At 35.7% G+C, this 15,324-nt stretch overlaps 2 protein-coding genes across 8 annotated transcripts in view; one reads left to right on the top strand and one right to left on the bottom strand.

The window, feature by feature from the left end:
- The window catches only part of KIF18A (kinesin family member 18A), a 107,183-nt gene extending 106,845 nt beyond the window's left edge, over window positions 1-338 (bottom strand). For both annotated transcript variants that reach the window (XM_060104435.1, XM_060104436.1), the window contains exon 1: window positions 6-338. The gene's annotated coding sequence lies outside the window, so the exon portion shown is untranslated. The remainder of the gene's footprint in view (window positions 1-5) is intronic.
- Window positions 157-15,324, top strand: part of METTL15 (methyltransferase 15, mitochondrial 12S rRNA N4-cytidine) — a 382,965-nt gene continuing 367,797 nt past the window's right edge. For 4 of the 6 annotated variants that reach the window (XM_060104443.1, XM_060104442.1, XM_060104439.1 and 1 more), the window contains exons 1-2: window positions 157-272; window positions 5,432-5,709. In XM_060104443.1, coding sequence (XP_059960426.1) covers window positions 5,449-5,709 — 261 coding nt within the window. In that variant the 5' untranslated portion in view covers window positions 157-272; window positions 5,432-5,448. Of the gene's footprint in view, window positions 273-307; window positions 359-2,302; window positions 2,412-5,431; window positions 5,710-15,324 lie in introns of those variants that run through there. The other 2 variants (XM_060104441.1, XM_060104440.1) reach the window with 2 other exon arrangements.

Below are 15,324 nucleotides of genomic sequence, written 5' to 3'. Positions count from 1 at the left end.
CTCACCTCAGGCCCAGGAGAGGTTACGGAGACGCTTCACTTCAATGTCCGCCTCTCGGCGATTCAAACTCAGCCCAGAGATTCAAACCCAAGCCAGCTTTCTCAGCGCCTCGTTTCATTGGCTGCCGTCTTCGTGACGTCATCACGCCGGACGCGGCCGTGGCGCGCTGCAGTTTGGCGCCAGGCGTCTCAGCGGCCCCCTTACCGTGGAAACCACCTTGCTCCGTGTCACCGTGGCAACTCGCACGGCAGTTTCCGGAGGCGTTGGCCGAGGTGGGCGGGGCTAGGCCGCAGCTGCCACCTGGGATCTTCAGGCAGCCTTCAGACCGTGGGCGCGGGCTCCGGTCCCAGGGTTCTGGGTGTGAGTGAGACGGGTGCGGGCAGGGGTTGGCGGTGCTCTCGGCTAGGGGGAGAGGCGGAGCCTGTTGGGTGTGGATTAATGGGTTCTGGGTATTTGTTTTCTCCTTTTCTTTATTGAGTAGTGAGGCCTCCAAGACACAGGTCCCATAATCTGGAAGGTATAGGGACCTGTTCGTTCCAACCACTTTCAGTTGGACCCAACTGGGGTCAATTCGCCTCAGTTAATTGAAAGTTCAGGACTTTGGTTTGAGGCCCCAGGCTTCATTTCTCAGGAACCCCAGGCCTACTCCCTTAGTGCTGACTCTGAAACTATTTGTTGTATGGCCGTTTTTTACATTTCTTTCTAATGATGGCATTATAAAATAAATTCATTTAAATTTATTGGCTTAGTTCATTATTGGATGCAATGGGCTTTTAAGCCTGGGTTGTAGGTAGTATTTTAGAATGTACACTTTAAAAAGAAAAAAATACCTGGAAAAAATGGGAAATGTTTTCGCTAAGAGAATTCATCTTTTATTTATCAGGATATTTTTAATAGTCTGATCTGAATTTTATTGTTGTTCTTTATGTTACTATTGTATCCATTCATTCAGTAGTTATTGATTGTAGATTTTAAGGACATAATAGCACACAATTGAGTCAAAATCCCTGCACTCTCAAAGCTTATGCTCTAGTGATTCAGCATCACCATATATACAGGATAGCACACCACCAAATGCAGAGTATTATAAGTGAAACAATGTAGAGGAAACGCTCATATTATAGACATTTATTTCCTATTGAAAATCAGAAACACTATTGTATATGATACATATTATAAGATTCTTTCTGAACACTGGATAGAGCATCAATAAAGCTACTAATTGCTGGCTGTATTACATATATCTTAGCTAATGAGATAGTGATTTGTATGGTGCTGGGTTTGGTAATAAAATTGAGAAGGCTTTTAATTTTATTTCAAATATGCACTCACTCTATAGTACTTTACCTTTGATGTCCTGGACATTTATTAATTTTATATATGTTATCTGGTGACTTAATTTTTGAAACAGTCCATGAGATGTAGATACTATTCATTTTACTGAAGAGAAAACTGAAGTTTTCAGAAAATCTCTAAAGGAAAATATTTCTGTTGAAGGGTACAACCCAGCGAATTGGGAATGGAGTCATTTGTTTCTGAAATACATTCTAGATTAAGTGATATTAAGATGCTATCTAATGTAGTCTGAAAATAGGCATATATTACCAATTTCTTGTAAAGGTGTACTGATCATTGGTGAATAAGTAGAAGTGTTTAAATTTCGTCATTTTTGATACCCACATTGCATAAGGCTGACCAGTCTCACAGGTGTTTCCACACCTAATCTAAATGCTTATTTTACATTTAACTTTAAATTCTGCCTTACGCTTGCCATTTAACAGTGTTCAGATTTTGAAGTCCATATTTTTAAGGAATTGTAGGTTTACTATGCCAGCTGGCTTCTCTTTAGTTTGGCAAGACATTAAGGCGTACAACAGAAAGGACAAGAAACTGGCGTATTTTGTAACGAAATGAAGGGAAAAGAACCAAAACTTTCCAAATACGTAGTGCTAAGGAGACAGAAATTCCCACCTTTTGTTATAAATTAGAGTGTACTAACTGCCATTTATTTAAAACATAGAAATTTAACATAGATTCAGAGTAAACTGAAAAGAGTGGAGAGAAGGATAAAATGGAAAGTGAGATTTGAAGTTTCATTAGACATTAAAAAAAAAAAAAGTAAAAGTGAATTTCAACCTGGCAATGCTAGGGACTTATATCCCGCACCTCCCCCAGGAACACCATTTGGAACCCCGAGCTCCTGGGGCCCTTTGGCAGCTGGGGCCTGGAAGCAGCGGAACCAAAGGCAGACGGTCCTCTGTTGCTGGGGCGGACGTGGGCCCAATCTGTCCGTTCTCGCAAGTTTCCCCCAGGGCTGGGACTTGTGCGGGCGGCAAATTCAGGTTCTCTGTCACCGTAGTGGTCGTCGCAGGCCCGAATTAGAGGCCAACTGAGAAATCTTCGTGCCTCAGGTGAGGAGAAGGTGGCCGAGTCCCGGGAGCTCTTTTGGAGCCCCCTCTCACCTTTGGGGGAACTTCCAGGGGTTGCCGGATTCACCCAGCACAGAGGAAACTCGCGCCTCTGCTCTCCCGCTTCCTCTCCTCAACACTCATTCGTCCTGAGTTCAGAAGTTTCTAAACAGTTTCCCTTGTCAGAGTGTAATTCTTACGCAAAAGAATGGATTCTAACTTTTTCTTTAGGACCTCTTTCACTTTCTCTGTGTTCGGGTGCCAGCCTCCAGGTCGAATTTTTGGCCTTAGGAATTAAGTTTCCGAAGGGTTTTCTCTGCAGGGGGAGCTGACTGCAATGACGGTAATTGGTAGCTCCGTTGAGCAAGTAATTTTCAAAGGTATCGCTCACCTTTGTGTTCCCACATTTAAAAGAGTAACCTGGCTAATTCCGTGGTCTCAGTTTAAATTGAATTTTGCTGGCAGAGAAAAGTTAAATGGCTTGCCTAGGAAACCACAGAGTTGGCTGTAGAGTTTAGGTTTCCTGATATCTTGCTTCTTTTCTGTGAACAGAGGGAAGTTAAACTATCTTAAATCGTCTGGTGGGGGGGCTAGTTCTTAGCGGACTGTGGAAGTGCTCGGGGTTATCTGGTGGGATATGGGGCTGCAGAAGAGAGGGAAGGGACTCCCTTTAGACCTTGCCCCCTTCCATTTTTAGGGAGGTATTCAAAGACACAACCAAAAAGGAAGATTAATTATTGAGGCCTTTTCTCCGTGTTTACCCACATTAGTAGCCAATTAGTGTATACCAAAATCTAGAGGCTTTGTACCTTGAATATATTTGAGTAAATACAAAGAAATTGAATGCAGAAGAAAATTAAGCGCTGTTGAAAGAAGCATTTTTTTCTACCCTATTTGCTTTTTCCTGTGTGGTTCTGATTCTGATACTGGAATTGATGGGCTTTTTGTTTGCTTGTTTTTTTTAAAAAAATCAAAGTCTGAACATTGCAGTATAGATTGTTTACATATATTGGATAGGCAAAATAATCGAATAAGTTATTGGTTGTATTGTTTAAATACTCCATATTCCACTATTTAGGGCTGTACATCGTTCCTGTGTCCTCTGTTGGGTGCCCCACAGTATACTGTATTTCCAAGTGGAGTAGGACCAAGCAATAACATATTGGCTCCTTAAAAAATATGAATCTAATTCATGGAATACTACAAATACCTAGTCATAGTGTAATCAAAGTACCATTCAATTACATGAGTGTATTAAATAGAGCCAGTGGGCTGTGTTTATAGCATATAGGTTAAGAGAAAAAGTTCTGGGGATAGAATGCTGATGTTACAGTTCTAGCTTTATGGCTCTCTAGCTATGTGACTTTTCAGCAAATTACTTTTCTGTCTTCCTCTTGTGCAACATGGAAATAATAATAGTACCTACCTTTAAGAGTTGGGGTAAGGATTGAATGAGTTAGTACATGTAGTGTGCTTAGAATAGTAAGTGGTACTTAGTAAGTGCTCAATAAATGTTAGCTTTTATTTTGAAATATGTTAGAAATGGTAAGTTAGAGCATAGCTTTTATTTTGAAATATGTTAGAAATGCTAAGTTAGAGCATAGTTTGGCATACTTCTGTAAACTTTCTGGAGAACATAAGGCATAATTCATAATTTGGCTAATTTGTTACTGCTGAACATCCAAAATCTCACTTAAAACACTCATTAAAAAATTTGTTTTGCCATATTGTTTCTGTGTCACATTTACAACATAATTCTGTGAATTATGTCTTTGATATCCTCAAGGTTATATCTTACTGATATTATATTGATACAATATCAAATATGTATTTTTATTTATTTTCCAGTCATTACATGTGATTGACTTTTCAACATTATTCTTCATTTTCTAATGCAAAAGGAAGGGAAGGCATATTTAATCAAGATTTATGTTTCTTAAATATTTTGAGAATGTGGTTTTTGGTAGGGTCAGTGAGACAAGTAAAATTTTCTAAAGCAAGGTTAATCCTATAGAATCTGGAATTTATCTATCCATTCTTTTATATTTTTATTTTTTTCCAGAAAACACGTACTAAGCGCCTAGTGTGCATCTGATTTTGTGGATATAAAGGTGTGGTTCTTACTTTTAAATAACTCATAATACATGAGGAAGGAAAAGAGTAGTGTTAAATTGTTATTTACTTGTTATTTACTTTAATATTTAATTAAACTTTAATAATATCAAAAATGTTGCTTGCATCCAAATGGGTAAAGAACATTCAAAAGGTGTTCTGTTAATATATTTCATAAATTACTTTTTTCCTCTCCATTTTAAAGAATTACAGATTACAGAATAAAATGGAGCAAGTAAGAGAAAGTGAAGGAATGTATCAGTTATTTACTTGCTTTTTTGGGGGCATGGGGCAGGGAGCAGATAATTAAAATGATATGAAGTGCCAAAGTGTGTTCAGTGGAGTGTTTATAAAGTTATAATTTAAAATGATATGTATTTCACTGATATAAGCCATGGTGAGATGATTTCGTCAGAGCATATCCATGACAAATCTGTAAGATTTTCATAGACTGATAACCTTTTCTTTTTGGTTGTACATGCATAGTCTTTTTTCAGGGACAATTTTTCAAACAAAGTTAAATTATTGAAAATAAAGATTTAGCATTATGAGAAAAACAATTAGAAGAGCTTGAAATAAAAGACCATGTGAACCTAAAATAGAATAATGTTTTTAATCCCTTTTAGAAAAATGATGACTGATTAATCAATATTCACATCTCTGATGGTTAAAACATTAATGGTCTCAGAGCTTATCAGGCCACATTAAAAATTGTATTTTCAAATAGTTTCTGGCGTTCTCTTGGGTTCCTTGCTTTGAATAAGGAGGGTAGTTACCTTCACTTTTCTGAGATTATGAGTTTTATGTATTTTTCCTGTGTTAAATATTTCATACTAATCTGCTTTCCCCCAAGTATTATAACATTCTTTTGAAAAAAGCCAACAATCATGATATTTTAAATTTTTTTCTAGATTTGTTGATCTACAGAATGCTTCAATACCCATATTTTTGTAGAATCTATAAAAAATTTCTTTCGTGCTGGTTGGAATCTGGCATATTTAATTTGGGTGTCTGGCCAAAAAAAATACATGCTACAGCAGAAAGATGTAATGAATATGAAGCCCAGGAACAAACAGATCAAACTGGAGCTCAGGAGTTACAAGACAGAGATTCTGAAGTGATGACTAAATTACATATTCCAGTGATGGTGGATGAAGTTGTTCGTTGTTTGGCACCACAAAAAAGGCAGGTAAGTTGGTTAGTTTTATATTTTCTAACACTTTTTAACTGAGATATAATTCACTTAATATTCACAATTTTAAGGTGTACAATTCAGTGTTTTTTAGTATATTCACGAGCTTATGCAATTGTCACCACTGTCTAATGCAAGAACATTTTTATTATCTCAGTAGGAAACCCCATACCCATTAGCATTCACTCCCCATTGACCCCCTTCTTGCCCCTGACAACCACTAATCTATTTTTTGTCTATATGGATTTGTCTAATCTGGACATTTCATATCAATTAATTCATACAATATGTGGTCTTTTCTGCCTGCCTTCTTTTACTTAGCATGTTTTCAGTATTTATCCACATTTTAGCGTTTGTCGGTACTTCATTTCTTTTTATTCCTGAATCATTCCATTGTATGGATACGACTTTTTTTTTTATTCATTCATCAATTGATGAGATTTATGTTTCCACATTTGGACTACTCTGAGTAATGCTGCTATGAACATTCATGTACAAGTTTTTGTGGGGGCATGTATTCAGTTCTCTTGAGCATGTATCTAGGAGTGGAATTACTGGGTCATATGGTAACTTTTTGCCTAACTTTTTGAGAATCTGCTAAGCTGTTTTCCAGAGTTGATTAGTTTTGTCAAAAACAGTTTTAAAAGGAAAATAACATTATTCCAGCTATGTGGTTAGGGTATGAAAACTGAATTCTAATATAGCTTCTTGAGAATTTTCGTATCTTTTTAGGAATGACTGGAGACAAAGATAAAAATCGGAATTCCTGTCCCCTGTTTTCTTAGGCTTAGTTTTCAGCAACCTTTCTGTCTTACTGAGAGTTCTCCAGAGATATAGGACCAACAGGATATGTGTGTGTGTGTGTGTGTGGTGGGGGTGTATGGTGTATGTGTATATAAAGAGAGAGAGAAAGAGAGATTGTTTGATTGATTTTAAGGAATTAACTCACGTGATTATAGAGGGTTGGTAAATTCAGAATATGCACAGTAGACTGGTAGGCCAGAGACCCAGGTAAGATTTCCAGGTTGAGTCCAAAGGCAGTTGGCTGGCAGAATTCCTCCTTGTTCCAGGGAGGTCAGTGTTTGTTCTATTAAGGCTTTCTAGTGATTAGATGAGACCCACCCATTATATGGAGGGTAATCTGCTTTACTCAGTCCAGCAATTTAAATGTTAATTCTTATCTAAAAAATACCTTCACAGAAACATCCAGAGTAATGTATGACCAAATATCTGGGCACTCTGGCTCAGCCAAGTTGACATATAAAATTATCCATCATGCTTGCCTTATTTATAGTGTTGCTAACAGGATTGTATAAGGTCTTAGGTATGAAAATCTTTAAAATCTATAAAAAGATCACAAAAATGTTAGGTGTTACAATATCCAAAAAGAAAAAACTAGTCTTTCTGAAAATTAATCACATTTACAAAAGGAAAAGAAATCTTTATCATAGTAAATTTTCATTAAATGTCTGTTTATAACTTCATGCTGATAGTAATTAACATACTGACTTCCAAACTATGATCTCTTATTCTAGAAGCTACTATTATTACCTAAATCAGTTATATTCATTTTAAAAGCCATTTTTTGTTTCTTTTCCCAACATATAGTGGCTTAGTAGTTAAGAGCAAAGATTCTATAACAAGACTGTATAGATTTGAACCCATTGTCTAGCACGCATGTGTGTGTGAACACATACACACAGCTCTTAAAAAGCCATCAGTGATAGGACTTAGGTTGCTTTATCATAAAAAATATTCTGTTTACCTTGTCCTCAGGCAGGCAGTATATATATAATGAAATAAACCCAGTATTCTTTTTTTTTTTTTTGCGGTATGCGAGCCTCTCACTGTTGTGGCCTCTCCCATTGCGGAGCACAGGCTCTGGATGCGCAGGCTCAGCGGCCATGGCTCACGGGCCCAGCTGCTCCGCAGCATGTGGGATCTTCCCGGACCGGGACACGAACCCGTGTCCCCTGCATCAGCAGGCGGACTCTCAACCACTGCGCCACCAGGGAAGCCCAAATCCAGTATTCTTAAATGAGATTATGTGTTTAAAGTATCTGACTAAATGCTGTCACATAGTAGGGACTCCAAAATATACATGAAAATGTAAGTTAAAAAATTAAATTGGATAAAACTTCCTGTTAAGTATGACTTCATCAAAATGAAATTCTCTTCACTTCCTTTAAAGATTCATAAGGCAAGGATAGTAATTAAAACTCATACCAAAATGTGAGTTTTAAAATGTATGTATAAATATATATATTTGAGATATATATGAGAGGGGAGGGGCAGTTAGTAAAAATGTGGAACTGGATTTGATGGCTTGAATTTGATCTCTGGAACCAAAAACCAAATTCATTGTATAAATTTGCTGAACCCTAGTAACAAAAACCAAATGTTTATTTTGCAATAACCCATGAAGTAGAAAAACAACCAAACAGAAACAAACCTGGCTAAGTCTCCTTCTAATTCAGTACTGGATTTGTCTTTTTTCAAAAACCAAGTAGAATAAAATTAGGCAATTCTACAACTTGACCTACCCTGCTGTTTCATTCTGTTCAAGTTCGTGACAATTGTAATGTTGGTTTATTTTGACATTTCCATTGTTCTGATTTCAGTTGGGTTTTCTAGTAACTTTTTATAGAAAGTTTAATTTTATGAATGTTATTTATGAGAAATTTAATGTGAGGTACACTTAGAGACAATGTTATTTCTTACCATTTCTGCTGTCTGGCAGACAGCTTTATTCACTATTCCCTTAATCTTCAAGTAATAAAGAACTACTGACAGTCCTTGGACAGGAAAGTTCTTCATTTCTTCCAGAACCCATTATTTGCTGCTTTTCTTCCTGAGCCTTTTCTCCAAAATCATTTTCCTTTGCAAACTATGAGTCATACATTCACCTGTATCAATCACCTACTTAATTACTGTTTTTCACATCACCTTCAATGATAAATTTGCAAGTGAAACTTTGATCATAACAGGAACTTTAAATATAGTTTTGAGTGAGGCCTCATTAATTTAATAATTATTTCCTTTTCTTTAATATTTAAAAGATGCTTACTTAAAGAAAATAATTGATTTTGGTAATTTCTTCTGCATCATAGCCAACTCACTACATATTAACTTAGTTTTGCAAATACATACAAAATATTTATGAGTTTGAATTAAAAGAAAAAAATTCCTCTTCCTCTTCCTTGGGAGGTACAGAAGGGGTTAAATAAATTATAATTCTTCTCCTTGCCCTGTTTTCATTATTTCATAGTCTGGGTGAATAATTTTTGTAGGAAAGTATTACTTGTTCTACAGACATTTTTCTTGCTCCTGAGGATGTTTTAGTGTAGGCTACTTTGGTCAATTTTTTATTCCTTATTTCTGAAAGCTGGAGAAAAATGCATGATCCTGTCCAGTTGAAAATGATAGCAGGTTGAAGGATATAGGAGTCTTGGTATTCTTTGCCCAGTAGTATTGCTAATGTAGCTTGGTGCCTTAGAGTTTCTATAGGAGTGATAAGTTATGAGGGACATGATGGTCATGCAAGGACTAGTACCAGTAGATGTGTAATGTCATCTGTAATCATGTGTAATTTCATGTGTAACTTATGTGTAATAACATCATGTGTAATTTCATGTGTAACTTATAAGTAACTTATCATGCCTCTGCCTCAGATTTCTCATCTGTAAAATGAAGAAATACAACCTATCTCATATGGTCATTGTAAGGGTTAAATGAGTTCATTTATGTACATCGCTTAGAATAGTATCTTCTGAGTAGTATGAGCTCAATAAACATTATCTGATGATATTATGGGGATAGGAAGGTCAGCATTGGTAGCTAGATACAATAAAATTCAGGAGAAAAATGCCAGGAGGCAGCAAAGGTGGAAATAAAAGTTCCAGCAAAGGTGGAACCAACATGTTTGGAACTGAAAAAGTACTGTTTCTTTTGCCTGAACCATTCTTCAGGTCTTGAGTTAAATTTCACTTTCTCAGGGAAGCTTTTCTGGAGCCTACAGAGGAGAGCAGTCTCCTGATTAATACATCCATGGAGTCATATACTTTTCTTTCATAGCACTTATAATAATTTATAATTATAATTTTTTAATGAGATTATTTATTCAGTGGACATCTCTCTTAGCAGACTGCCCTCCGTGAAAATCATGGACATGTTTATCTTGTCTACCATTGTATCATTATATCTTCAGGGCCTAGCATAAGGACTGTAACATGGTGGGTTTGTAAGGATTTTTAAGGGAGTGAATAAAAGTCAGAGAAAACTGGAGGACAGATGTGAGGCACAGATAAAAGGAATGTCCCTCGGGTACTATGGTAGCTTCTCAGGCTCAAGACTTATGATTCCAGCCTCAGTGTGGCAGGCCCAGTCTGATGAAGTAACTGGAGAAATCTGGGGAAGGAACAGATATGAGGACTGAGAAAATGAGCTGGTACCTAACTGATGCAAAATAAATTATGATAAATGTCAGGCTAAGGTTATAAGGTTGGGTTTCTAAATATTTAAAATAAGTATTTTATCTATTTTGATAGTCTAACATTTTACACTAATTTCATCATCACTTGATTTACCAAAGCTGTCATGGTACAAGATATGATAATTTTCTTTCTAAAAAATGCCCTATGCTCTATATAGTGGATTTTTCTTAACATCAATTGCAGTATTTCACTTGTTTTACTTTAAATCCTTTATAATCTTTAAACAGAGAGTGAACATCAAAGAGAAAATCCTGGGACTATAGGTTTACTGTCTTTAAATATTAAAGGCTGATCAATAACAGAAAGGAGGAGTTTATTTTGTTTAACCTCAAATTATTGAAAAAGTTAAGAACTTTTATATGAGACAGGACCTGTGCTATAGCACATGTAGGGAGATGCATTTTTTTCCCTAAAGAAAGAACTATTAAATTTCAGATAGAATGGACTGTGTCAAGATGCAGTGTCCTTTCCTTTATTTTTTAACATATAGCTTTCTTGGAAGCAAATTTTTATTTTACACTTCTTTCTACCATTGTTTATTTGAAAAATGTTTCTGTTTTAAAGCATTGTGTAGCTAGTTAAGTGACCTATGTATCAAAATACCTTCAGGAATGTAATATTTCCAGTGTTGTACTGGTAAATATTTAACAACCTAGTGTGTGGATCAGGGTGGGGTACGGATTTAAAAAAAATAAAAAAAACCTTGATTTATTTTGCTTGCAGATTCCCATGAAATACAAATTCTTACCATGCACATTTCAAGCTACTAACCTGGTGTCACTGAATGTAGCATTAGGAAGAAATATGTAGAGTTGGCTTTCTAGCTAGTGTGAATAATACTGGATAGGACCCTCATGGTTGTTGCCATTAGATATCTGTAGATTATATAATGGCAAAAATTTTTGCCTGACAATTCTGAAAATTAGTACAGTCTGTAAATTTTTCCCTTAGCTTATTTGACATTCCCTCATTAAGACTTATATTTTATGTTTCTCCTGGAAGGTACCATGGTGTAGCCATAGAATACTGTTTTCATCTACTTTTTTTTTTTTTTTTTTTGGCGGTATGTGGGCCTCTCACTGTTGTGGTCTCTCCCGTTATGGAGCACAGGCCCCGGATGCGTAGGCTCAGCGGCCATGGCTCACAGGCCCAGCCGCTCTGCGGCATGCGGGATCCTCCCGGACCGGGGCATGAACCCGTGTCCCCTGCATCGGCAGGTGGACTCTCAACCACTGCACCACCAGGGAAGCCCTCTCATCTACTTTTTAACAGTGGTATTCTCTTTTTCTCTCTCTAATAAACAATCCATCCCAAATATAAAACAGGTTAAAAATGGTATTGTATAGTATGAATTTGTTTATGTAATTTACTTGTTATCAAGTCCATTATGCATTATATAACAGTGAGACATTTTGTTGAGTGCAAAAACTTTGAAATCAACATCAGTGTCTTTTTTTTTTTTGCACAATTTGGATTCACACAGGTAAATAAATAATAAAAATGTAACTGTTTTTTAAACAGTTTTCCTGGAATCTCACCTTAATTTTTAATTAAATAGAAGTAGTAAGAGAATTTTAATTAAATCAAAGAGGCCATTTTGGTAAAAAAATGTTAATTAAAGGTTCAGTACAGCAATAAGATAAAGCAATTATAAATATTTATGCACCTAATGTCAGACAATCAAAATAAATGAAGCAAAAACTGACAGAATTGAAGGGAGAAAGAGACAGTGCTACAATAATAGTTAGAGACTTCAGTGCCCCACTCACAATAGTCTATAGAACAAGCAGACAGAATGTAAATAAGGAAATAGAGGACTTAACACAATAAACCAACTAGATCTAACATTTACAGAACACTCTACCCAACATCAACAGCATATAGATGTCTCAAGTGCACGTGGGATATTTTCCAGGATAAACCATATGTTAAGCTATAAATTCAGTCTCAATAGATTTTAAAAGACAGATATCATTTAAAGTATCTTCTCCAGTAGCAATGGGATGAAGTTAGAAATCAATAACAGAACAAAATCTGGAAAATTCATGAATTTGTGGAAATTAAACAACACACTCTTAAACAACCAATGGATCAAAGAAATCACAAGGGAAATTAGAAAATATTAAAGATGAATGAAAACAAAAACACAATATACCAGAACTGAAGACACACAGTAAAAGAAGTGCTAAGGGAGAAATTTATAACTATAAATGCTTAGATTAAAAAAACAAGAAAGTTCTCAAATCAGCAACCTAGCTTTACAACTTAAGCAACTAGGAAAAGAAGAATAATGAAACCCAAATAAAAACAATGAAGAAAATTAATGGAACCAAATTGAAGGGACCAACAAAGTTGACAGTCTTAGCTGGAAGGTCTAAGAGAGAAGACTCAAATTACTAAACTGAAAAATGTCCCGGGGACATAACCTCCAGTTCTGCAGAAATAGAAATGATTCTATAAGAGTACTATGAACAGTTGTATGCCAACAAATTGGATAACCTAGATTAATTGGATAAATTCCTAGAAACCACAGAAGCTACCAAGACTAAATGATGAAGAAATAGAAAATCTGAGTAGACCTATAACTAGTAAGGAGATTGAATCAGTAATCAAAAAATTTCTTGACAAAGAAAAGCCCCAGACCTGATGGCTTCACTGGTGAATTCTACTAAACATTCAAAGAAGAATTAATATTAACCCTTCTCAGACTTTTCTAAAAAACGGAAGAGGAGGAAATACTTTCTAACTCATCCTATGAGTCCAGCATTTTCTTGATACCAAAGCCGGACAAAGACACTACAAGAAAAGAAAACTACAGACCAATATCCCTTATAAACACTGACACAAAAATCCTCAATAAATACTAGCAAACAGAATTCAGCATCACATTGATAGAATTATACACCATGACCAAGTAGGATTTATTCCTGGAATGCAAGGATGGTTCAACATACAAAAATTGATTGGTGTAATATGCCACATCAACAAAATGAAGGGAAAAAACATGTAATCATCTTAATCAGCGCAGAAAAAACGTTTTACAAAATTTAACACTTTTTCATTGTAAAAACACTCAACAAACTAGAATAGAAGGAAACTACCTCAACCTAATAAAAGCCTTATGTGGAAAAACCCACAGTAAATATCATACTCTGTGAAAGACTGAAAGTGTTTTCCCTAATATCAGGAACAAAGCAGTGATGCCCACTTTCACCAATTCTGTTCAACATACTACTAGAAGTTCTAGCTGGAGCAGTTAGTCAAGAAAAAGAAATAAAAGGCATCCATATTGGAAAGGAAGAAGTAATATTATCTGTGCAGATGATATGATCTTATATGTAGAAAACCCTATAGATCCCACACACAAACCCAAACCAAAACAAAACCTAAAGAACTTATAAATAGATTCAGTAAAGTAGCAGGATACAAAGGCAGCACACAAAAATCACTATACATGAACAATCAACAATCTGAAAAGAAAATTATGATATAGTTCCATTTACAATAGCATTGAAAAGAATAAAATGCTTAGGAGTAAACTTAAGCAAGGAGTTGAAAGACTTGTACAATGAAATCCACAAGACATTTGTAAAAGAAATTAAGACATAAAAAAGAGAAACGCATCCTGGTTTCATGGATTTGAGTACTTAATATTGTTAAAATATTACCCAAAGCAGTCTACAGATTCAATGAAATTTGTTCCAAAATCCCAACGATGTTTTCTGTAGAAATAGCAATATCCATCCTCAAATTCATCTGGAATCTAAAGGGACCCTGAATAGTCAAAAAAATCTTGAAAAAGAACAAACCTGGAGGAATCATGCTTCCTAATTTCAAAACTTACTACAGAAGTACAGTAATCAAGAGTGTGGTACTGGCGTAAAATCAGACATACAAATCAATGGAATAGAAAAGAAAACCCAGCAATAAACCCTCACATGTATGGTCAAATGATTTTTGACAAGGGTGACAAGATCATTCAACGGGGAAAGGACAGTCTTTTTAACAAATGGTGCTGGGAAAACTGGATATCTACAGAGAGAAGAATGAACTTGGGCTCTTATCTAATACTACATAAAAAATTTACTCTAAGTGGATCAAAGACCTAAATATAACACCTAAAACTGTAGAACTCTTAGAAGAAGACATAGAACAAAAACTTTACAACATTGGATTTAGCAGTGATTTCTTGGATATAACACCAAAGGACAGATAGCAAAAGACAAAAATAGATAAATTGTACTTCATGAAAATTTAAAAAAAATGAGCATGAAAAGATACTATTCACAGAGTTAAAAAGGTTACTCACAGAATGGGAGAAAATATTTGCAAATCATATATCTGATACGGATTTAATATCCAGAATATATAGAGAACTTTTAAAACTCAACAACACAAAACAAACAATCTGATTCAAAAATGGGCAAAGAACTTGAACAGACATTTCTCCAAAGAAGATATACAAATGGCCAATAAGCACATGAAATTGATGCTTAAGATCACTAATCATTAGGGAAATACAAATCAAAACTATAATGGGATACCACCCCACACCCATTAGAATGCCTACTGTCAAAAAAATCAGAAAACAAGGTTGGTGAGGATGTGGAGAAATTGGAACTCCTGTGCACTGCTGGTGGGAATGCAAAATGATACAGATGCTGTGAAAAGCAGTAGGGCAGTTCCTCAAAAAATTTAAAATAGAATATTACCATATGATCCAGCAATTCCACTTCGGGGTATACTCAAAAGAATTGAAAGGCAGGTCTTGAAGCAGTATTTGCACACCCATGTTCATAGCAGCATTATTCATAATACCTAGAACAGGGAATTAACCTAAATGTTCATTGATGGGTGAAGAGAGAAGAAAAATGTGGCCTATACATAAAATAGGGTATTATTCAGCCTTAAAAAGGATGGGAATCCTTCAGTATGCTACAGCATGGATGAACTATGAATACATTTTGCTAAGTGAATAAGCCAGTCATAAAAAGACACATACTATATGATTCCATTTACATGAGGCATTTAGTGTAGTCAGACTCAGGCAGAAAGTAGAATGGTGGCTGCCAAGGGCTGCGGGGGAGAGGAATGGGGAGTTATTTTTTAATAGAAAAGA

The sequence above is a fragment of the Mesoplodon densirostris genome, chromosome 7 (genome assembly GCF_025265405.1).
Source record: "Mesoplodon densirostris isolate mMesDen1 chromosome 7, mMesDen1 primary haplotype, whole genome shotgun sequence".
NCBI classification, from domain to species: Eukaryota; Metazoa; Chordata; class Mammalia; order Artiodactyla; family Ziphiidae; genus Mesoplodon; species Mesoplodon densirostris.
The sequence above is the reverse complement of the archived record's forward strand: the minus strand, read 5'-3'. Positions and strand labels throughout refer to the sequence as shown.